This window comes from Bufo gargarizans, chromosome 2 (genome assembly GCF_014858855.1).
Source record: "Bufo gargarizans isolate SCDJY-AF-19 chromosome 2, ASM1485885v1, whole genome shotgun sequence".
Lineage (NCBI taxonomy): Eukaryota > Metazoa > Chordata > Amphibia > Anura > Bufonidae > Bufo > Bufo gargarizans.
The window spans coordinates 235,504,418-235,528,745 of NC_058081.1; the positions used below are offsets into that span (position 1 = coordinate 235,504,418).

General features: G+C 39.1%; 1 protein-coding gene across 2 annotated transcripts in view; it reads left to right on the plus strand.

Annotated features, from left to right (window-relative positions):
• The window catches only part of SEMA3E (semaphorin 3E), a 174,372-nt gene that overhangs the window by 82,064 nt on the left and 67,980 nt on the right, over positions 1-24,328 (plus strand). For both annotated transcript variants that reach the window (XM_044276765.1, XM_044276766.1), the window contains exons 2-3: positions 13,942-14,102; positions 24,258-24,317. In XM_044276765.1, coding sequence (XP_044132700.1) covers positions 13,942-14,102; positions 24,258-24,317 — 221 coding nt within the window. The remainder of the gene's footprint in view (positions 1-13,941; positions 14,103-24,257; positions 24,318-24,328) is intronic.

The following is a 24,328-nucleotide window of genomic DNA, read 5'->3' on the forward strand; positions in this document are numbered from 1 at the left end:
TTCTTACCCCAGGCCTTTGAACGCAAGCGTAAAGACCCAGCCACCCACCGACAGAGCATAGCACTAAATGCACAGATTTCCAAATTACTGGCCCTGGAAATGTTGCCATTTAGGATTGTGGAATTTTCAAGATGTGCCATGCCCGCCTTACACCACCATGTGTCCCGTAACATTACACGTACCCTGACCAACGCAGTTACTAGGAAGGTCCACTTAACCACGGACACATTAACAAGTGCATTTGGCCAGGGATGCTACATTTCCCTGACAGCACACTGGGTGAATGTTGTGGAGGCCGGGAGAGAGTTGTACCCTGGGATGGCACAGGTGTTACCGACACCAAGGATTGCGGGCCCTACATCGATCAGGGTTTCCGCCAGCGCCTACGTAAGTGGCTCCAACCCCCACTTCTCTTCCTCTGCCTCCACTTCCACCTCCGAATTATCAGCGTGCGGCACCAGTAAGTCATTAGTCAGTAGCTGGAAGCAGAGTATCACTGCAGTGGGGAAGCGGCAACTGGCCGTTCTGAAGCTGATATGCTTAGGGAACAAACAGCACACCACCACAGAGCTGTGGCAGGGGATAAGAGACCAGACTGAGCTGTGGATCTCGCCACTCAACCTACAAGCAGGCATGGTTGTGTCTGATAATGGCCATAACTTGGTGGCAGATTTGGAGCTTGGCAAGCTCAGACACATCCCATGCCTAGCCCACGTGTGTGCACATTTCCGCAAGTCATCGACAGCTTCAGATGGTCTGTCAACGCTGCAGCAGCGCTTGAAATTGCCAGCTCCCCAGCTGTTGTGCGACGTGGGCACGTGAGCGCTGGAACTCCACGTTCCATATGTTGGCCAGGCTTTGTGAGCAGCAGAGGGCAGTAGTTAAATACCAGCTGCAACATGGTTGTCGCTTTTCTAGACAGCTTCCGCTATTCACAAGCGAGGAGTGAGTATGGATGTCTGTCTGAGGAATCAACATAGATGGTGAGTGTCGATAATGCTTTTATCAGCATGACCATCCCACTTCTGTGTCTACTCAAACGCTTGTTCTCACAATTAAGGACAATGCTTTGTATGTGGAAGAGGTGGAAATGGGGGAAGACATTACACAGGGTGATAGCCAGACCACCCTCAGTTCGTCTTCTCAGTGCGAATTGGATGATGGCTGACTTCTTGTTAGGCTGCTTTTCCCGCGACCCGCACATTATACGCATTTTAGACAACACGGATTACTGGTTGTTCATCCTTTTCGACCCCCGCTACAAAAATAACTTTTCATCTCTCATTTCTCTAGTGGAGAGGACGAGCAAAACGGTGCAATACCAGAAGATCCTTGTTGAAAAATTGCACAAAAAAATTCTGACAATGCTGGCGGCAGAGTCCGTAGTTCCTTGGCCAACCAAGGAGGGGAGACAAGGCGAACACATATTAGTTCCAACAGAGGCAGGGCAACACTCTCCAAAGCCTGGGACAGTTTTATGATACTCCGCCAGCACCCTCATCTTGATGCGCAGTCTACTGTCACAAGGAGGGAAACATTTTGGAAGATAGTGAAGGAGTACATAGCAGACCGTGTCTGCGTCCTCAATGATCCCTTAGTGCCTTATAACTACTGAGTGTCCAAGCTTGACACTTGGCACGAACTGGCGCTCTACGCCTTGGAGGTGCTGGCCTGCCCTGCCACCAGCATTTTGCCTGAGCAGGTATTTAGTGCTGCTGGTGGCATTATAACAGATAAACATATCCGCCTGTCAACTGAAAATGCTGACAGGTTGACTCTTATAAAAATGAACAACGCCTGGATTGACCATGACTTCTCGACTCCACCAGAGGAAAGCTGATGAACAAACAGGCACTTTAAATGTGTTGTTTATAATGTACTGAACACTCTGTATTCCCATGCACCCCTTCCACCACAAACAAGGGTATATGGTTGAATCTTCCCTTTCTTATCCACCTTCTTCTCTTCAATCATATCAACACATGCTTCGCATATAATGTTTTGCAGGGTCAGCTCAGCTGAAGGCCCTTGCATATAATTTTTTATAGGGTCAGCTCACCAGCAGGCCCTGGCATATAATGTTTTATAGGGTCAGCTCACTAGCAGGCCCTGGCATATAATTTTTTAGAGGGTCAGCTCACCAGCAGGCCCTTGCATATAATGTTTTACAGGGTCAGCTCACCAGCAGGACTTCAACTACAATCTTTTACAGGGTCAGCTTACCAGAAGGCCAGAACCTAAAATCTTTTACAGGGTCAGCTCACCTGTAGGCCCTCACCTAAAATCTTTTACAGGGTCAGTTCACCTGCAGGCCCTCACCTAATTATACCTAATAGGTAATTTGCACGCATGCTGCCTTGCTTGGATGTGGTAGCCGTAGCTTTTTCTAAGGCACCTTCTCCGGATCCATGATCTACATGGTTTGGGCTGAAAATAACATCCAAAGTTGATAAGGCAGACATTTAAATGGATTGTCGCTGTCACAGGGACGTGCGATTAGCCCCAGGTTATCTAGAGTCACCAATGCGGCAGCAGGCCCTCGCCCATAATGTTTTAGATGGTCAGAACAGCAGGCCCATGCTCCAAATGTTTTAGAGGGTCAACAGCAGGCCATCAATCATAATTTTTTAAGGGTGTATGATGCCCTCCTTTATGTGCAATAAAGGGTGCATTGGAGTGCCGATTACTTGTAATTTTTGGCAGCCCTTTCACTTAGTGCATAGGCTTTATGAGTGTAGGAGTCCCACTACCTGAACAATTGTACCACAATGTAAATGAGGCCCTCCTTTATGTGATATAGAGGTTATATCGGAGTGCCTCTACCTTGTAATTTTTGGCAGCACTTGCACTTTAAATACAAGTAAATATACAGGAAAGAATGTTTCCTAACAATTTTTCCTCTAAAATCGATTTTATCTTCGGTTTGTTGCATATTATTGTCAGTCTGTAAAAGTGGCGTACTACCCGGACAACATCGTTCCCAGCAGCGACCTGGAAGTCCAACATGCATCCAGACATCCTCCCCATGCTGTTCCCGAACCTTTTCGGTGGTATTTCCATTATTTTCTGACCTTTTCCTATGAACCAGGCACCCTCCCCTCTTTAGAGCAGGGGGTGCCTGGTTTAATGCTTGGGTTCTCCCCTTGACTTCCATTATACCCGAGCATCCCAATGTGTTCGGGCAGAGCACCCGAGCACTTTGGTGCTCGATCAACACTAGTTCTCAGTAATACTCCTTGGCAAAGTATAAAAGATGCTTAGAATGTACATTTATGGTTACACCTAATCATGCATTTATGCAGTTCATGGACAGATGTGCTACCCAAATATTAAAACCTTAGAGGGAACTAGCAAAACTTGAACTTGCAAATTTAATACCATTTTCCTTAATTATATTACTACTAGATCACTTATAGTACTATAGTTTAGTATTATGTAGTATACTAGTAAAACATATATGTAGGAGCTGGGTTTTTGAAATCCAAAGCTTGCTTTTTCATCCCTAGACCCATGCCAGTTAGCTGTTAGAAGAGTCTTTGAGTGCTGCAGTCTCTATCTAGGTCAATGACATCCCTGTACATTAGTCAAATGGCCTAGTAGAAGTTCAGCACCATTCAAGTAAATAGGTCTGATCTGCAATACCAAGCACTTCCCCTCTTCGATGTATAGCACTGTCCTTGGAAAGCTGCCGGGAGCCTGCTTAGCTCACTAGAGCTCCGGTGAGTTCAGCAGCTCCCTGAAACAGGACTTGGACCCCCGTTGATGTGATAATGATGACCTATCCTGAGGAAAAAACTCCTTGGGGATAATATTTTTTTACATGTTTGGCTGGAACATATTGTTATGATTATTTGACACCACTTGATTATATATATGAACATGTGTCTTCACATTAAAACCTTTCTGCATATCATACAGTACTTAGCTGAGAGTATGTGGCTTTAATCTCTTGACTCTCCTAAAGATAGGTCATCATTATCATTTGCAGGATAACCGCTTTTATGCCAAAATTGCCATAGGATTACTTTAGATACTTATAGGATTCCTAGGATGTGAGAAACTGTTTCCAAATGTCTTTACCACTCTGCATAATGTACATTGAAAAAAGGGTAAAACAGAAAACAGGATATAAAGGGTGGTCAGGGCTACTATGTAGTACATACATCACCTTTAAAACGTGAACTGATAAATTAATTTTTAATTAATTAAAAGCAATTTAAATAGGCTTTCTACTGTAGAGAATCCATGTTTATATATCTTTTAAGGAATCATTAGTTTATAGAGGAGGAAGTGGTTACCAAGATTGCCTCTAGCTCTAGAGTACCTGTCTTGTCTTGCATTGCATAGACAGCCCTTTGATTGGAATGAGTACACTGTACACCTGGCACCCCCACTGATCAGTTGGTTGAAGAGAAGGCCAGCTCCATGCAAGCGCAGCCTTCCCTTCATTGTTTATCTGCTTCAATTGGAAGGCTCGTTCCTATTCCTAAGTGTATAGGAGCGAGCCATCTCATTGAAGTGAATGGAATAGCTTGTAATTGTACCTGCTTGCCACTGCAATGCCAACAGTGAGAAGGTAAAAAATGAAGGGAAGTCTGTGCTCATATGAGGTGCAGTCTTCTCTTCAACCAGCTGATCAGTGGGGGTGCCAGGTGTTGGACCCCCCGCAAATCTGATATCAGGATAGGTCATCAATATAAAAATCCCATAAAACTCCTTTAATAAAGAATCCGTTTTTATATATAGTGAGGTGCGCCTCTTATATGTGTTGTCTTTGTTGGAGGCGTAATTTTGGCACATGTTGAGACCCTTTAACTTGCTATCTTTATGGCATAAATAAGTGGTGCTCGTTTTGTGTGTTTTCATTTTCAGCATCTGTTTTCTGTGTGCTATTGTGAATAAAATATAGATCTATGAGATTTGCAAATCATTGCATAGTTTTTATTTATATTTTACACCGTGTCCCAACGTTTTCAAATTGGGGTTGTAGAAAAATAAAGTAGAAAGAAATTGTAACTTTGCAAGTCTAAAGAACCACACTATAATGTGAATATATTTTAATTATCCTGCAAGGTCAATGCTGTAGAAAAAAAAAGTATGCCACAATTGCTGTTTTTGTTTAGCCTGTCTCCCCAAAAAATGTCTAACAAATAATCAAAATGTCAAATCCACCCGAAAATGCTACCAATAAAAAGTTTGTTCTACAAAAACAAGCCCAGAAACAGCTCTGTAGATGGAAAATAAAAAGTCCTAGTTCTCATAATACAGTAACACAGAAAGTAGTTTTTTTTTTAAGCTTTTTTATGTGGTAAACATAAGTAAATACAGTAGACATTTTGTATTGCCATAATTGTGCTACTTTATAAACATAACACCTCGTGTATTCTGCATGGTGAAAATAAAACATGTGAGAATTGCTATAGTTTCACTTTTCCCTATGACAAGCCAACATGGTGCCACTGATAAATGCATCTCATCTCACAAAAAACAAACTCTCATACAGATTTTTGACAGAAAATAAAGAAAGTTATGACTCTGGATTTGGTAAACAAAAAAAATCTTCTCCATAAGGAGGTGTTACAGGAATAATTATTTAAAAAAAATCTACCTTAAAAAAAGAATGAGTGAAAACTATTACCTCATATACTCAATTTTTAATAATCATGATTAAAAAGACAAATCAAACACAACATGATAGTTGGGAATCCAATAAAATAGCACCGCAGGGCAACACATAACCATCTTATACAGGTACTACAAAATATACAACCGTGCAAAAGCCAAGGATCCTACATTCAGAATTGTTACACATGTGAATCATAGGATGAATATAAACACAAGGGCAAAGAAACACCTCCTGAAAACAGTATCTAATCCTACATAATTTGCCGTACGGCAGGTACTAACACCGAATAAATTGTAGGTAAAGTGCAAAGTGCATGACTCAAGTACAGAGGCATCTGAAAAAAGACATGCAAGGATATGGATGGCAATGTGGCCGCTATCACCTCTACGCGCATTTCTCATTTAGGCTTCTTCTGGAGGAGTGGATTGGACTGGGGTGGGAAGGGACCTTTAAACCTCAAATGGCCAATGGTAAGATGAATATACGTGCATGTGACTATTACCTCATTGTTGCCGTATGTGTGGTGCATGACCAATTACAGCCTGCCTCGTAAGTCTGGCTTCCGCCCGTCTCCTGAGTCTGACGCAGGAGAGGGAAATCCTCCATATGTAATTACGGAGGATTGATGTCGCCCGCGCCCTGACTCCTTGGAGACCGGCTGAAGCCTCGAAGCAGCGAAATATTCATGCGCACTGGAGCGCATGAGGGTACGCGCAAACGGAGTAAGCATGAATACGAAATACAAGGATGTAGGAAGGATCTAGGCTAAGAGATGCCTAATAGATACAACTTCTAAAATAATATAAACATGTTAAATAAAATTATAAGCTGAATATGAAGTGCCAAAAATCGTCCGCCTGTTATTTAACGGCTTAATAAATAACAATGTATGTGTCATATATAAACTAAAGTGCTATGTGCAATCTGATACTAAATTTATAGTAATTCCTACTATATGTACCACATTTATACTAAAGTTCCGTGTGCAATATGATGCCCAATATTCTAATAAAGTGCATAGTGCGAACATGAATAAAAATATAACTATCATATTTTATAATTACTTCTCAATTCCCAAGCCTCATACTTGCCTGCTCCCTGCCGCTCTGATCCTTCACTCCCAAGAAGCACTGGATGTAAACACTGCATGGACACAATGTAGGCAGTGCATAGGTGCGGGGCAGTGGGGAGCGGGAAGTATGAGTTTTCTGTCTATGCAGGCACTCTACATGGTAAGAGGAAGGAGTATCAGGGTGAGGATTCTTTTGACCAGACTCTTGGTTACTGAGACTGGACTTTGTGCAAGACAGGGTGGTACTTAACCGACTGAAAGCATTTTATGCTGCAATCCAACCGACCACCTGCTCGCACTGGTCTGACTTCGAGAGTGGTGACCTGTGCCGCCCTGCAAACTGGGACATGAAGCTAGGTATCATGGATGAGTGTGTTTCTTGTGCTCTGGCAGCAGGCACAGTTTTACCGCGCCCAGGGCCATGGCCTCTGCGTGCACCATCAGCAGCGCGGCCACTTCCCTATCCCTTACTGCTCGCCTTGCGCATATTAAATGGTATATATGCTAGCAAGTATGTCACGCGTACAGTAGCGCAAGTTTTGCAAGTGTATGCGCAAATATAGTACACAGAATGTCACAGATATTTTTAGGATGCACACACGTTAAACAGGAGATGTAGCACAGATAATGTCGCTGTCCGCAGCATCTATGAAAAAAGTACACTGAATGTCACAGATAATTTTTTGGATGCACAAACGTTATACAGGAGGTATAGCACAAGTAATGTCGCTGTCACCACCGACTAATAAAAAATTACACTGAATTAATGTTACTTATATTTAGGATGCGCAAACTTTATACAGGAGATATAGCACAAGTAATGTCTCTGTCACCAGCAGCTAATAAAAAATTACACTAAATTAATGTCACTGATATCTTTGATGTGCAAACGTTATACAGGAGAAGTGGCACTAACAATTGCGCGCAATTTAGCGTAGGTTGCGCTTATAATATATATTGCAGCCAGATACAACTATAGTCCTTAAAAGTACTTTTGGGTATCTAACAATTCCACGTAATTTAGCGTAGGTTGCGCTAATAATTATATTGTTACAAGATACAACAATAGTCCCTAAGAGGACTTTGGGGTCTCTAACAAGTTTTTTCACTAAAATATTGCTATTTCACTCCCTACACTATCTGTCCATTCTTTAGCACAGCTCTCCCTGACTAAGACTGAGCCGAACACGTGTCATAGGTTGCTATATAGCACCCAATGACGCGTTCTGGCCAGCCAATCACTGCAATGCCGGTATCCAACATGACTACGGCATTACAGTGAGTGTCAGTAGCTCTACGGATGTTTATTGGCTGCATAGCAGCCAACAAACGTGCGGGGAGGCAAATCGAGCATCACGCTCGAGCACACCCGGTGTTTGGCCGAACAACGCGATGTGCTGAGCATCGCGATGCTCGAGTAAAATTTGTGTTCGGCAGAGCATGCTTGCCCAACACTAGTAAGTAGCAATGACAGGGAACGGTGATTGCGCCACCCCCTGTCATTGAACCTATTAGATGCTGCGTTCATCGCTGGTTACAGCATCTGAGATCAATATTAAAGCACTTTAGCGGTTGCTCATAAAAAATAAATAAAAAAATTAAATTGTTTTTACCTCACCCGCCTTAGCTATCGTGCTTGAAGATCTAATTCAAAATCACACCCGGCGCATGATGATGTCATCACGTAGGCCGGCATGGTAACATCATACCTTACCATGCATGACATTTTGTGGGGGATTTGCCAGAAAGATGAATGAGATAAGTATGCTTTTTTTTTTTATACTGCTATTTCATGGAAAATTGGTTCATTACCATGAAGCATGCAGAAATTCTGTTTCACAACGAATCATATTTTTCCTGAAATTTGGATCAAGTCTACTTCTTTAACATTGTTTCACTCAACACTAATCAATAGGCTTGGGCTTTGAAACATGTATTTGACCAAACTCTATGCAGTGTCCTAAAGAGAAAAAAAGCCCATCCGGTCCTGAAATTAGAGAAAACATTTCATCCTGTTTTGCTAGTTTTCACCATTTATTAAATAAGTAGTTACTTATTTGATAAATCATCAAAAATCTGACCACAAATAAAGTGTTCATTATTCTATGATATGCAAGCAAATTAGTTATTGGAATAGGATAACTACCATCCATTTAATTCAGTATTTTTGCTGGAGGATACATCAAGCAGCTTCACTCAAATAAGGTAATTTTGTAAAATGAAAATCACATTATAGTATCTAATGTGCTCTAGAATACATTTAGCACAATTTCAAAGAGAAAATGGATCCAACTCTTGACCTAAAATGCATGTGGAATTTGTAGCTTAAGGTATTAACCCTGCCAATCTATTTAACAGGCATGTGATTACAGTGATTACAGCTTCCTTTACAATGACATGTGGAAAGAATTGAAATAAACATAATATGTCACTGACCAGTTACTCAAGTATTGCATAGAATAGCTTAACAAAAATATTACAAGTGAATGGGACATTCAGTTGAGCAGCCAATACAGCTTGTTTGGTTTGGACACCGGCCTTAATTAACTTGCTTAGTAATTTCAGCCATTATGTAATATTGTTTTTATGAACTGCCAGTTAGATGTTGCATAAGGTAAGTAAAGAGAAGACGTACAACTCTGACTTAATCATTCAGTCTTGTTAAGGGTTTAAAAATGTTGAATTATGTGTTAAGGTTGCTATACATATCTGCATAAAATATTTTCTTTCTAAAACGGACAGTGAATTGGAAACAAATAATCTGCTTTAAATTCATAATTAGACAAATATGTTATATATATATATATATATATATATATATATATATTTATACATACATAAATATAAATTATATATGGTGTGACCTACTCGGTGGAGTCTAAGGCGCCAGACATTCTGTGCCTACAGGCTTTTTAAAATGTTAAAGTGATAATGGTCACAGGTCTAATGTCTCATCACACATATATACATTTTCCAAAGTCACCAAAGTATTAAAGATTTTATTTGGAACTTTTAAGCAACCGAATATTAGGGCTTGGGGGGTCAAATTCAATATACTAAAATCCTAAAACATACTGATCTAAAAAAAGTTATGGCATACTTATGTCATCCCTTTTTCTTAAATGTATCTGTAGTAGAGATGAGCAAATTTCTTGAAACTCGTTTCAGGTCCGCTTTGCTGAATATTTCAAAAAATTAGTTTTTGTGGTCAAATCAATTAGAAACATAGAAACATAGAATGTGTCAGCAGATAAGAACCATTTGGCCCGTCTAGTCTGCCCAATATACTAAGTACTATGGATAGCCCCTGGCCCTATCTTATATGAAGGATGGCCTTATGCCTATCCCATGCATGCTTAAACTCCTTCACTGTATTTGCAGCTACCACTTCTGCAGGAAGGCTATTCTATGCATCCACTATTCTCTCAGTAAAGTAATACTTCCTGATATTACTTTTAAACCTTTGCCCCTCTAATTTAAAACGATGTCCTCTAGTAGCAGTTTCTCTTCTTTTAAATATTCTCTCCTCTTTTACCTTGTTGATTCCCTTTATGTATTTAAAAGTTTCTATCATATCCCCTCTGTCTCGTCTTTCTTCCAAGCTATACATGTTAAGGTCCTTTAATTCTAACCAAATCAAGTGCACCAATTGGCCTGGAAATTCATATATGACACTAAGGTCTCCTCAGGCTCCAATTTTTTTCTAGTCTTTCTTTCTTTTTTGAATTTTTACTCTCTCTCTCTCTCTCTCTTCCATTTTAAACTCTTTAATGCAAGGGCATCAAATGCAAATAAAGTCAAAGTGACACTGACATATAAAGCTATGGATAAACACATAGTTGATGGTGTTAACAAGCAGCATGTTTAAAAACATACTATGCCATCACATTTGTTATGCTTTAGAAATATATATACATTGGACCAACACAGGTGCCTTCAGCTGCCAAACGCACATGCAACAGGTCAACCAGTTTCATAGGTACAAATCTGATGACAGATGCCCTTTAAACACCAGCTGCCTCCAATAAGGGACAATGTTTGGAATGTTTTTAATTTTAAATTCATTTTTCTCAGCAATGTGGGCAGATATCACTGCTGAATTCAATTTCAGTGAAGGCATGGAAGTGCGCCACATTTGCAGAATGACAAGGCAAATTTTATAGACAGCAGGCCAGGAATAAAAATACCCCCTGAATAAAATTTTGGTAGGGGTTCAGCTTGTACATAAGCTAATTGCTGGTCAAGAATAGTTTTCTCATGGTGACATATTCTGTCTCACAATTGAGAAGAGGACAAGATGGGGGAAGAGTCTGAGACGGAGAAGATGTAGATGATGATGGATGACTGTGGGCACTGTGCTGCTTGGCAATGCAGCCTGGCTGCCACAAAGAAGACTAGGAGAGGAAGGCCAGACTAGTTCTGATTTGGAATGCTAGGCAGTTCTCATGTGCTGGAATAGAGCTCTGGTACCTATGTTTGTGTTGGTTTTACATTATATCAATCCTGTAGATCTTGTTTTGTGTGCCGTCCTTGTGGAGAATAAAATATCATATGAGAGTTGCTCACACAGAGCTAGAAGCAGCCAATCTTAGCCTGTCTGGCATATTTGGACCCTCTGCCCACAGTATCAGCAGCATCACCAGTTCCTGAGCTAATCACAATAGAAGCAGATCTTTCCCAGGCATTTTTGGGGATGTTTTGGCCATACAATGCCTCCTGTTTTCATTGCCACTATTTCAACCACCCTCCTCCCCTGATATCACCCCCTTCTCAGCACCCCGATCTGGCTCCCAGGTCATGTCCAACACACAATTATTATTAGTGTTGAGTGAGGCACGCTTCAGATTATAGAATGAAAGTCGCTTTGGTCAAAACCTTGTCAGCCCCACAGAGGTGAAATATGTTATCTCTGCAGTCACTCGAGACTTTGTTGAATAACGTTAAACATTAATTACCCAGGTATCAATAGGTACCAAATCCAACTTCGGATCCCAGTTTTAAAATTGCCTTTTAAGTAGAAAAATCAAAGTCTCTTAACTGTTTTTTAGAAGAAGAAAAAACAAACAGCTGAGCAGTGTTGGTGCTGGTGCTGGAGTTGCTGGGGAAAAAGCCAATAAAACACTTATGAATGGTAGAAATTTTTTGAATTTTAGATTATTTTTTTTTTTTAATAAGGCAAAAATTATGTTTGTGTAGAATTGCAGTATTTACCATGAACTTAATACATGAACTTTCCACTAACTGCCAGCACCTGTCCTCAGTATGAAGCACAAACAGAACTAAGTGACCACCTTATTCTTTCCTTATAAAACCCAGACTTTTCCACCTATTGATTCAATCTCACTTAACTAAATATGTCCCTGCGATTTCCCTACAACACTTTAAAATTGCTTGCTTGGGTCAGTAATTGCTTTTTGCCAGAAACATCCAAGACACATACTCTTAGATTTCAAGTTAAGCTCAGAATGGCAGATCTGGCTTGTGATCAAGCCCAGACACTAAATGACCTGCCAAAATCCTGCCCATAGCCTGTCTGTCAACCTCTGAACCAAAGTGATACTCCACCTTCATCCTCCCCAGCATTTTTCACAGTAAAAAAGAACTGCCGCCATTTTGTGTGATTTGTTCAAAGTGAATCGCCAAAACTTCAGATTTGTTTGGCAGCAGAATTTTTATTAAATTTGTCTCAAATCTGATTAGTTCACAATCAATTTGCTCATCTCTAAGCTGTAGTGATCTATGTATTGCTTAGAGATAACTTTAGATACAGCAGAGTTAACAACGGCAACGTATATATGTATGTCATTGATATTTTCTGTCCTACACTTAGATTACATTAGACATTCTTAACAGCAAAGAACAGCAAACTGGGATCTCTATGTAAATTATAGCCAAACGTATTATTGGTCTAATCAGCTTGATGTACAATCTGGTACAAGTGTGACATCTTCTTCCCACAACAATGATCACATTCATCCTGCTGACTTTAAGATCATAAAGTTTTATCATGAGGGACTAATTATTTTTTTACTAATGAGAACCAAAGATTTCATCACTGTTTTCACTGACCTTGACCTGCTATGTCAATGCTGATTGCTGCCACCTGCACCAACCTTGGGCTTGGCCTTCATTATGCCTTTGCATCGTGAGTCTATTCTTGTCATCCTGTTTGGTTTTGTTCTGCCCTGTTCAAATACTCGCTGTCTACTGTTTCTGGACTCTATTGACTGGCCATCTCTTGTGTTCCCAGGAGAGTGTGGAATTCCTAGACATTCCGTACAAAGGGATATGAGACTCAATGCAGTTTAAGGGCAAGTTCACAGGAGAGGTTAAGCTCACTGTCATTCTAGCACAGCAAAAGAAACTTCAACAAAAGAGACCTCGAAACCTGTATATATAGCATGGAGCCATGGCTTAAAACTCTAGTCCAATCAACAGTTCATGTTTTTATATTCAAATTCTATAAGCACTTTAAGTCTAAAATATGAAAATGTAGATTTTTTACTGGCCAGAATCAGAATGAATATATCACATAAAAAGGTGAAATTATAAAAATACAAATAAAACTACTTAAAGAGGTTGGCCATCAATATTAACTTCCTGGATAACCCCTTTAATGTGTTCAGTACACTGTTGCAGCAATACTTAAATTAACTTTTTCAATGGCTTTGCTGTATTAAGAGTTAATGTAAACTTTGCTGCAGCAGTATATTTAACACATATGTCAAGTTCTAGTTTGCTACATCTGTATAATGTGAGATTATTTTATCAATGCAAGTAACAATTTGTAGCACTAAGGGTCCTTCTATACAATTTCCTGCATGTTAACGGGGGTATCACAAATGTAGAATTCTTTCTGTCCTGTAAAATAGTGGGTGCCATTTTGTACAATGGATCACAAAAGTTTCAGATTCACTAAAATTAGTTTATTTTTTGGAAAATTGTAATGCTTTTGATTGGTGCAGAACCAATTAGCTCATCTTTACTAGGAACCTAATCAGATTCCAAGGAATGTCTAATTTCCTTGGAACTCTGGATGGGACACGCTGAACTTGGTGATATCCCTTGATGTGTACTTTAGCAGCTGTACCTTTTTTATGTTAAATCAACTATAAAACTGAAACATAAAATTAGATGTATGGTTATATTCATGGAGAAATTATTCTCATATCTTGAATGATCGTACAAGTTAATTTACAGATAACATATAAATTATAATTTAACTATTTAATTTGTATTTCAGAGCTGTGGGATTTAAACAGAACCTCAGTCTTTCAGAGTCAACTTCGAACTCTTGACCTACGTACTATGTATTTGGATGAGTATCAAGAAAGATTGTTTGTAGGAGGCAGAGATCATGTGTATTCACTAAGTCTGGAAAACATCAGTGAAAAATCTAAAGAGGTAATGTATGAACAAATTAAGTTATGCATGCATTTTATTACAGTACAGTAAAAAGAATAGCCCCACCAAATGCTCTAAATACATAAAAAGGGCTTAGACTACTGTCAACATTTATAGAATAGAACTGCAGCAATTTCTTATTAAATTTCATTAAAACAAAAAGTGCATCTTAATCAGGTGTTACACCAGCTTCCATGAGGCTATATTTGTTATGTTGACTTCACTAAATATTACCTGAAGCTTTGACAGGTTATTATAGGAATAACCAAACTCAATAACAAGTATAATAACAATAAAATCGTAAAAGAACAACCTAGGTACACATTGTACAATGTGTTATGCCTTGATAGTGGAGGGATACAAAGAATACCAAAGAAGGAATCCATACAGTATGTCAGGCATTGCTTCACAGGGCTCTAAACTAGACTTAATATTAGGGAGCAGATAAGATATGTTTATTTTGTGACAGAATATTGTTCCTACACAAATTCTACTTTGCGCAAAATTTATGAATTGGATTGTACAATGTGTGTAAATTAGTGATGTTTTTATGAAAAATTGGTTAGGAAAAGATGGAACACAGTGTGTCATAGGGGTTCATATTATCAGAATTATACACCACTTTTTATTCAACCTTAGAACTGGTATAGATTTTGCCCAAAGCATTCGCCAAAAATTAAGACTAGGCCAAATCAAGGTGCATAATAGGACTAGACAACTGATTGTCTAAAAAACCTTTGGGTTCATTTATCAAATACCTTTCATTTTCTGAAGGAGCTGAAAACTATGGGCAACTAAGCCAGTTCTACATTACACCATTTTGAAAAATGACCCTACTTTTGTTTAGAATATTGTAAATGAAATACAGTTCTAGTGCATACACTTCAAGATACTTTCCAGGCTCAGTGACATTGATATATTTCACTTAATGTACCGGTTTTGTCCAGTGTATTTCTTTAAGTAAAACTCTACTTGTAGAACTCACCTACACTCCTTAACGGACTTCACACAATTAATGTTGTGCTCTATGCTTTTTTTTTAAATTAAATATTTACATTATTACACACTTTAAGGAGTCAATTAGTAAGTTGTTGAATTTCTCTGAAGAGGTCTGTGTAGGGTGAGTCATCATGTATTCCCCTTGTATTAGAACATAACATTTTCCACATCCAGTGAATTGAATAACGTAAGAACACGTGCCTCATAGCACATATCAGGCTTTCACATGGGAGTTTAATAAGTCAGCCATGACTGGTGTATTCATGATTCTTGTATAGTTTTAAACATAATTGACAGATTTACTGTTTGTTGAAAAGACATCTGAGCTCGTCATCCAGAATTACCTCAGTAACAGCACGAGTTTACCTCATAATAGGTTTCTTTTGTGATAATCACCTTTCCTACCCTGCACTGCTCTTGAGAATTAAGTTGTTGAAATGAGAAAAATATGTCTTTGCAACCTAATCTTCAATAATTTATGAAGTCTTATCAACCAATGAATCACATAGCCTCAATAAATCCTAGTAAAATCACTTTTATGATGGATGGGTAACATTTTATTTATCAAGGATATTTTAATTGGTGACATTACAATGTGATCTACAATCTGCATCAGGTCCCCATTTTAATAGATCTGTTGTTTGAACCCTTGATATACAGTTGTGCTCATAAGTTTACATACCCATGATAACTCAAAAACTTTTCTTTTACTCAAGTGTAGTGGTTGGCTGAAGCCATTTATTGTCAAACAACTGTGTTTACTCTTTTTAAATCATATTCAAAACACAAACTACCCAAATGACCCTGATCAAAAGTTTACATACCCTAGTGATTTGGCCTGATAACATGCACACAACTTGACACAAAACGGTTACAATGGCTATTAAAGGTAAGTCTGCCCAATTTACTGAATACTATGAATAGCTCTTGGCCCTATCTTATACACTCCTGATAAAAAGTTTAAGACCACTTGAAAATGGCAAAAAAATCATATTTAGCATGGCTGGATCTTAACAAGGTTCCAAGTAGAGCTTCAACATGCAATAAGAAGAAATGGGAGTAAGACACAACATTTTTTGAGCATTCAATTTAATGAAAACAACAAATAAACTGAAACAGGCTGTTTTTCAGCTGATCAAAAGTTTAGGACCACACCTCCCAAAAAAACCTAGACCCCCCAAAATAGAAATCAAACTTCCAAACATGAACTCAGTAATGAGTAACTCCCCCGTTATTGTTTATCACTTCAAAAATTTGCTTTGGCATGCTTGATGCAAGCATTTCCATGAGATGAGTGTGAACATTTCTCCAAGTGGTGAAGACGGCCGCACGAAGGCCATCTACTGTCTGGAACTGTTGTCCATTTTTGTAAACTTCCCTAGGCATCCATCCCCAAAGGTTCTCAATTGGATTTAGATTAGGGTTACATGCAGGATGGGCCAAAAGAGTGATGTTATTCTCCTGGAAAAAGTCCCTTGTACTGCAGGCATTGTTTACTGTAGCGTTGTCCTGTTGAAAAACCCAGTCGTTACCACACAGACGAGGGCCCTCAGTCATGAGGAATGATCTCTGCAACATCTGGACATAGCCAGCGGCCGTTTGATGCCCCTGCACTACCTGAAGCTCCATTGTTCCACAAGAAAAAAGCACCCCAGATCATTATGGCACCCCCTCCACTGTGGCACGTAGAAAACATCTCAGGTTGGATCTGCTTGTCATGCCAGTAACGTTGGAAACCATCAGGACCATCAAGGTTACATTTTCTCTCATAAGAGAATAAAACTTTCTTCCACCTTTGAATGTCCCATGTTTGGTGCTCTCTTGCAAAGTCCAAACAAGCAGCTCTGTGGCGTTCAAGGAGATGAGGTCTTTGAAGACGTTTTTTGTTTTTGACGCCCTTCAGTCTCAGATGCCGTCTGATGGTTATGGGGCTGCAGTCAGCACCAATAAGGGCCTTAATTTGGGTCGAGGATCGTCCAGTGTCTTGATGGACAGCCAATTGGATCCTCCGTCTCAGTGCTGATGAAACTTTTTTGGGTCTTCCACTTGACTTTTTTGTTCCATAACCCTCAGCATCATTTAAGAAATTCCAAATGACTGTCTTACTGCATCCCACCTCAGCAGCGATGGCGCGCTGTGAGAGACCCTGCTTATGCAGTTCAACAACCCGGTCAAGTTCAAAAAAGGGAGAGTTTTTTTTCCTTTGCCATCACAACGAGTGACTACCTGACAGAAAATGACAATGAATCCACATCTTTGCACAGATTTGGCCTTTTAAAGGCATGTGGTCCTAAAATTTTGATAAGCTGAAAAGCAGCCTGTTTCAGTTTAATCGTTATTTTCAATTAATTGAATGCTCAAAAAATGTTTTGTCTCACTCTCATTTCTTCTTGTTGCATGTTGAAGCTCTACTTGGAACCTTGTTAATATCCAACAATGTAAAATATGATTTTTAGCCATTTTTCAAGTGGTCTTAATCTCTTGATCAGGACTGTATGGAGGATGGCCTTTTGCGTGCTTAAACTCCTTCACTGTATTTGCAGCTACCACTTCTGCAGGAAGGCTATTCCATGCATCCACTACTCTCTCAGTAAAGTAATACTTCCTGATATTACTTTTAAACCTTTGCCCCTCTAATTTAAAACTATGTCCTCTTGTAGCAGTTTTTCTTCTTTTAAATATTCTCTCCTCTTTTACCTTGATGATTCCTTTTATGTATTTATTTATGTAAAATTAATAATAAAGTAATATTTACTTATTTTCATTTTCATGAAATGAGAGAACCAGAGAACCCCTTTAAGGTTCCCAGAGAACCCCTTTAAGCTTACTAATAGAAGGTCACGTTAAGCATATGTATTAGGATGTACAGAATAGCAGTACTGTATATATCAATTACCTGATATATTGCTACTAAAATATTTGCTCCTTTTAAAGGGAACCTGTGGCCATGAAAGGCAGTGTAATCTTCAGGAGGCAGGTTATAGAGCGGAAAGAGCTGAGCAGATTGACTCAGTTTTATATGAAAAAATTCAGTAAAACTTGTAACTTTGCATTTAATGCTGTGCTCTTTTTAAGCCTTCCTTGTATGCATATTCATAAAAAGTTAGATGCCAATCATTAAATGGCACCGTCCATATGACTCCTAAGCCAGGGGCATTGCTAGGGTTTAGGGTCCAAAATGCTCCCAAAAATCCCACTAATAGTAATAATTCTCTCCCAGAGTGCCCTTATTAGTAATAGTGCCCCAACAATGATAATGCTCCTCGAGAGTGCCCCTAATAGTGTTAATGCTATACATATTGTGCCCAATAATGCCCCCACAGCACCCCCAATAATACCCCATGATGCCCTAGTAGGGATAAAGCTTCCCAAAATGGCCTCAGTAGTAATAAGAACCCTCATAGAGCTACCAGTAGTTATAATACCACATTGAAAAGCCCCCAGTAGTTATGCCTTCTACAGTGCTGACAGCAGTTAATATGCCCTCTTTGGCACCCCTAGTAGATATTATGTCCCCTATAGTTGCCTGTGGCTTGGTGCAGACATGCGCAATTATGTACACCTGCTTGGCAACCACCTGTGCTGTTCTAACCTGTCATAGACCTAGTAGGCTTTGACCTATTAGAGGGAACAGTGGGGAAAGGAGCCAATAGCTCCCATGTCCTGCCACAATAATTCAACTGTATTGCCATCCTGGGGATGGTAATACAGTTAGATAGTCTTGGACACAAAGTTCAAGGCCTTGGACAAAACATCCAGGACTTGTACCCTGGATGTTTTGACCTAGCAATACCCCTGTCCTAAGCACAAAAGAGCATAAAATAAAAAAATTACAAATTTGACTGAGTCTTTTCTCACAAGCTATATATTAGTCTGCTCAGCCTGCAGATTGCACTTCATTTTAATGCTGAAAAGTTCCCTTTAATAACAGTGACAATATGATATTAGAGGATAAAGGAGCAAGACAGCAGAAGCAGCTTTAAATCCCCACCTTAATAAAGGGAATGTATAATCAGAAAATGACCTATTGTTTAAATCAAGTTTTTATATTAATCATACTGTATCTTTAAATAATTGTTGGTAGTATTTTTAATATTCCATGTCAATATCTATAGTTAAACAAAACAAAAAAAATCTTGCCGTTTTCGCTCTGGCCGCTAAGCCCAGTAATTTGCTTTGAACAGATCACTTTACTGCTTATCATTACAGGCAGTTTTACAAGTGTTTTAGATGAGTTTTTGAATGTCTGTTTCAGCTTCTCCATTGACTTCTGAGGAATTCACAATCAAATCTCCTTCAAAAAAGTAACATGCTACTCTTCAAATGTTTTTCAAATCGGCTACTAAAAAAACTCAACCATGTATACAAGGTGTGCACATAGTCAAGTTTTTTTGGTCAATGGGAAGCTGTAGATGGCGTTTTGAGTGTGGATTTTGCAGTGGAAAATGACGGTTTTCTGCTGCTGAATCACTGGCTGGATTTCAGCCATATGAACATAGCCTAAATTATAAATATTTAGCAATAGTAATGTATACTTGTATGCTTCTTCTGTTCCCTCACCTGGGTGCCCAGCTGTCTCTGACATTTATTACAAGGCAAATTCAAAATATATTTTTTACATTGTGTTCTTATAAAATGTATATATTCTTAAAAGTCTTGTGTTTGTAAAATTAGCCCCACACTGGTCAAATGTGTTCATCATGTGATACTGAGCATATTGTGGCCTTTACCTATCACAATTCTGTAACTTCTTTCACTGATTGTGGGAATATTATTATTTAAAGACCATCAGCTAAGGATTAGGGATATTTTTTTTTTCCATCCACAATTTTTATAAATTATATGGACAACATAAATACAGTATGTTATACTTTATTTATTTTCTTCGAAGTACAGTATATTTTGCTTTATAAGACACACTTGATGATAAGACGCACCCCAAGTTTTAGAGGAGGAAAATAACAGCAAAAGTATTTTCAACCAAAAGGTTGGGCTAAAATATGTGGAGTACATGGGTACATACAAATGTATGAGGGGGTTATAGTCATATAATATAAACACTGTCTAGTGTACCATAATTGTCCTAAGTGTCATAACTCCCCTCATCCATAGGAATGCACCCATGCACTGCACTACATGGGTGTGTTCCTATAGATGATGGAGCTTCTGGTCACGTTTTAAATACACAGGTCAATTATGGTGCAAGCTCTGGATTGTGTTTATATTAATTGTGACTATAATCCCCCTCATCCATAAGTATTCACCCATGCACTGCTGCACATGGGTGTATTCCTATGGATGAGGGGGGTTATAATCACATTTAATGCAAACACTTTGGCCAGTAATATTACAGCTCCAGGACAGTGTTTATATTAAATGTGACTATACCCCACCTCATCCTTAAGCATTTACCCATGTACTGCAGTACATGGGTGTATTACTATAGATGAGGGGAGGTTGTAGCCATATTTAATACATATTTGTCCAGGTCAGCCCTTGAGCTCCCCTTCTTCATATCCAGGCTGTCACTCACCAAGTCTCAGGTAGAGACAGCGCAGTAGTCCCGGGGGAAAGCAGTGCTGACTTGGGGTGTTGGAGGTTCAGTAATGATCCTTCCTTCCATCTTTTTCTTACAGCAGTGGCGAGCGGTTGAGCAACTGACTAAACTGATTGGTGGTAAACACGACAGGAACTGCTGCTCCTCCACCTCCACCAATCAGCTCAATATTCAGGGCAGCAGTGCAGAGGAGAATCGCTCTACTCTGCCTTGGAGCGGGACCCGGTTGCAGAGCACAGGACATGTGGGCTGGCGGCATTCAGCTTCAATGACCGCCGCCTGCCCCACACTTCCTACTAGAGGGCGCTGCCTCATATTATTAACACTGTAGGTGCACCTCTAGATATCAGCCTGCAATTTGCAGACCATGTTTTTGGGCAAGTTTGCTTTATAAGACGCATTGACTTTTCCCCCCACTCTGGTATATACTAAATTACATATGACATGATTTAATTATAAATATATTTTTAGGTGTATATGATATTGCATTAAAGGATATATCTATTCTTTTGCAACCATTTTTTACTGCTCCCATGTAATTTCAGTGGCGTGTGTGGTATATGTCTTAGGTGTGATTGGTGTGTGAGGCATATGTGTGTGGCATTTATGTACAATTTCCATTTGTTTGCCACATTCTACATACTGTATAAGTGGTATGCATTTAGCTAATGTTATATGTGTGTCATGTTGGAAGCAAGACAAATGCTCAACTGTAAGTATCGGATTGACTAGGACAAGTGCCAAATTGTGATGGCTAGACTATTAGGTCACAGTATCTCCAAAACAGTATGCAGTGGTGAATACCTATCCAAAGTGGTCGAAGGAATGATAACCTATGAACTGGTGACAGGGTTGTAGGCATTCAATGCACATGTATGTGCATGGGAAGTATAGAGTTGCCTATCTGGGCAAGTCTCCTGGGAAACCCTGGCATTCATGTGACTCTTGCATTGACACATACAGTACCTATTAGGGGGTTCTGCCAAGCTATGTGCTGCAATTGTATGTATAATCATCAAGTTTTTGCCCTCTGTGAGAAAGATAAACATTTTCAAGTCCATGTCCATGTGTCATTCTTGAAGGAAATAAAGTGTAATGGTCATAGACTTCACCTTTAAGATTCAGAAACTATTACATACCATTTACATACACTGTGTAACCACCCCTTGTGGCAACAGTGTTCCCTAATGACAATAACCCCTTTCAGTAGAATAATGTGCCCTGTCATACTGCAAAAAAAATGTTCAGGTATGGTTTGAGGAACATGACACAGAGTTCAAGGTGTTGATATGGACTTCAAATTTGTATATATATATATATATTATATATATATATTGTGAACTGTTACGCCTTCCTGCGGGGTTGTTTTGGGCCGAAACAGGTACACTGACACCGTTGTAGCTTGTGCGTCAGACTGTTGCTAGTTTATTTTGCAAGTTGCTCAAATTAACAAACAAAACCAAAAACAACAATAGCCGTCTGGCTCCTGCCTATCTCACTCGGCAGCCCTAGCTAAACTCATAACACAAAACACAAAGAGCATTTTCAAGGGGAAAACAGGGCAACTTACAGTTCAGTAGTTAGGTGGAGAAGCTAACCGTTCTCAGAGCTCCTGGGCTTGCAGCTTCTCAAACAGACTGCCAGAGAGAGAGCTCCTCGGTCAGGGCTGCTGACTTAATTAGTACATCTGTGTGAGCAGTCCCCCAGGGAGGTAAAACCCGGACTGGCTCCGGGTGGTCAGGGAACCCACCCAACTCTTCCCTGACCGGCTCCAGGACCCTAAACTGGTTTTCTTTTTCCCAGAAAGCTTCTGGATACAAGGAAAACCAAACCTTCCTGGAGCCTTATAACACATGAAGTGCTGGAAACTTGGTGCAATGTACACACCATCCAGCACTTTATCTGCAAAACATTGTGACACCCTGTCACAATATATATATATATATATATATATATATATACACACACACACATTTTGATATATGTACATGTATCTGCTTAAATCAGTATTCACTTTCTAAAGTGTGTATAGGATAGAAGTCATAGTAAGTACATGATTATAAGATATGACCTGCTTATCCACATACATTTAGACATAAAGCAAGCTGTGGAATAATTTGCTAAAATGTGGTTTCCTACTCCAGATTTAAAGAGGACCTTTCACCGCTCCTGACATGTCTGTTTTAATAGCTTTGTGCATTGCCCACGTACTAACAATTCTGGGGGATCTATTCTTATTGCTCTATGTTGTGCCATTACTCTATTATTTTTACTAGAAGTTACTAGCAGTCTGCAGTAAGGGTACAGAGGGGAGGCAACCAGTTGGGGGGTGTACCTGCACAGTCTGAGAATGTCAGCACTGATTGGATAAAGTCAGTCTGTGCAGGTACACGCCCCAAACTTGTTACCACCCCTCTGTACCCTTACTGAAGGCTAATAGCACTTCATTCATAACTTGTAGTAGAAATAATAAAGGAATGGCACATCATACAGATATAAGAATAGATGCTCCAGAATTGTTCTTACATGGAAAATGCATGTAGCTATTAAAACAGACATGTCAGGAGTGGGGAAAGGTCCTCTTTAAATTATATCCTGTATCATATTACATTTAATTCATTTTAATGTTTAGTTTAACTAGGTTTCAGATACTATCTAGATTGCCTTCTGTCCACATATCTGTGTAAAAGATTAGGTCAGTGTTGGACATGAGCAATCTAAAATTATGGCTATGTTTTATTTGGAATATAGCTGTTTATTTAACTGTAAATTAAGCATTTTATGCACATGAAAATACACATTAGTGCATTTGTTTATTATTTATGGCAATATTAGGTTTGGCTTTCTTTTATTGGAAATCCATTAGCCATTTTTTACAGGGTATTGTTTTCCTCAATTCTAGGTATCATATGTATGTGATAAGTGAAGGGTTTGAGTTATCTTAGGTTTATTATGGCTAATGTACTATTAAGTATCTCATGCCATTCTGAAAAAGTGCAATTTATTCAGCTGTAAAGCTCTACCCGTACCATGGATAGCATTACAGGACGTACTCTCTGGATAAACTATTAACTAACATTTTCCTGTTGAAGCAACAATGTTTAAGAGATCCAAAATGCTGGAGTATTGATGCCAATGGTTTTTAAAGTATGGAATATATAAGTTAATTAAGTTGATTTACGACTCTTACATTATATTCATACCAGTCAAGGTGTGGTTTATGTTAGCACAATCTGCCTGGAAGCTAAGTAATAGAATATGTTATATAAACAACATTAATCTGCTTTTTAGCAATTAAACAGCCATTCATTCAACCAACCACATACAATATTCTGGTGAAACAGCAGAAAAATCTAGTAGCAACAAAAAATATGCTACAGGAAAATGTTACTAGCATAAACAGCGTCTTCATAGATGTCTACATCTTTGACCATATTATCTATAAAAGAAACGAATGTAAAAATGTTCATTGCAATTTTAAAGTATGCCGTTCTTGTTTTGCTGATATTCATAATTTTACAATTCCCTAAAATTCCTTTTGCTTTGAAAACTAAATTAAGCCTGATGCTAACATTTTTCTTTCTTCCTTTCCTTTCTAGATACATTGGCTAAGCTCAGAACAGCAAATTGATGACTGCTACAGAAAAGGAAGAGAACAGGTAAATACTAG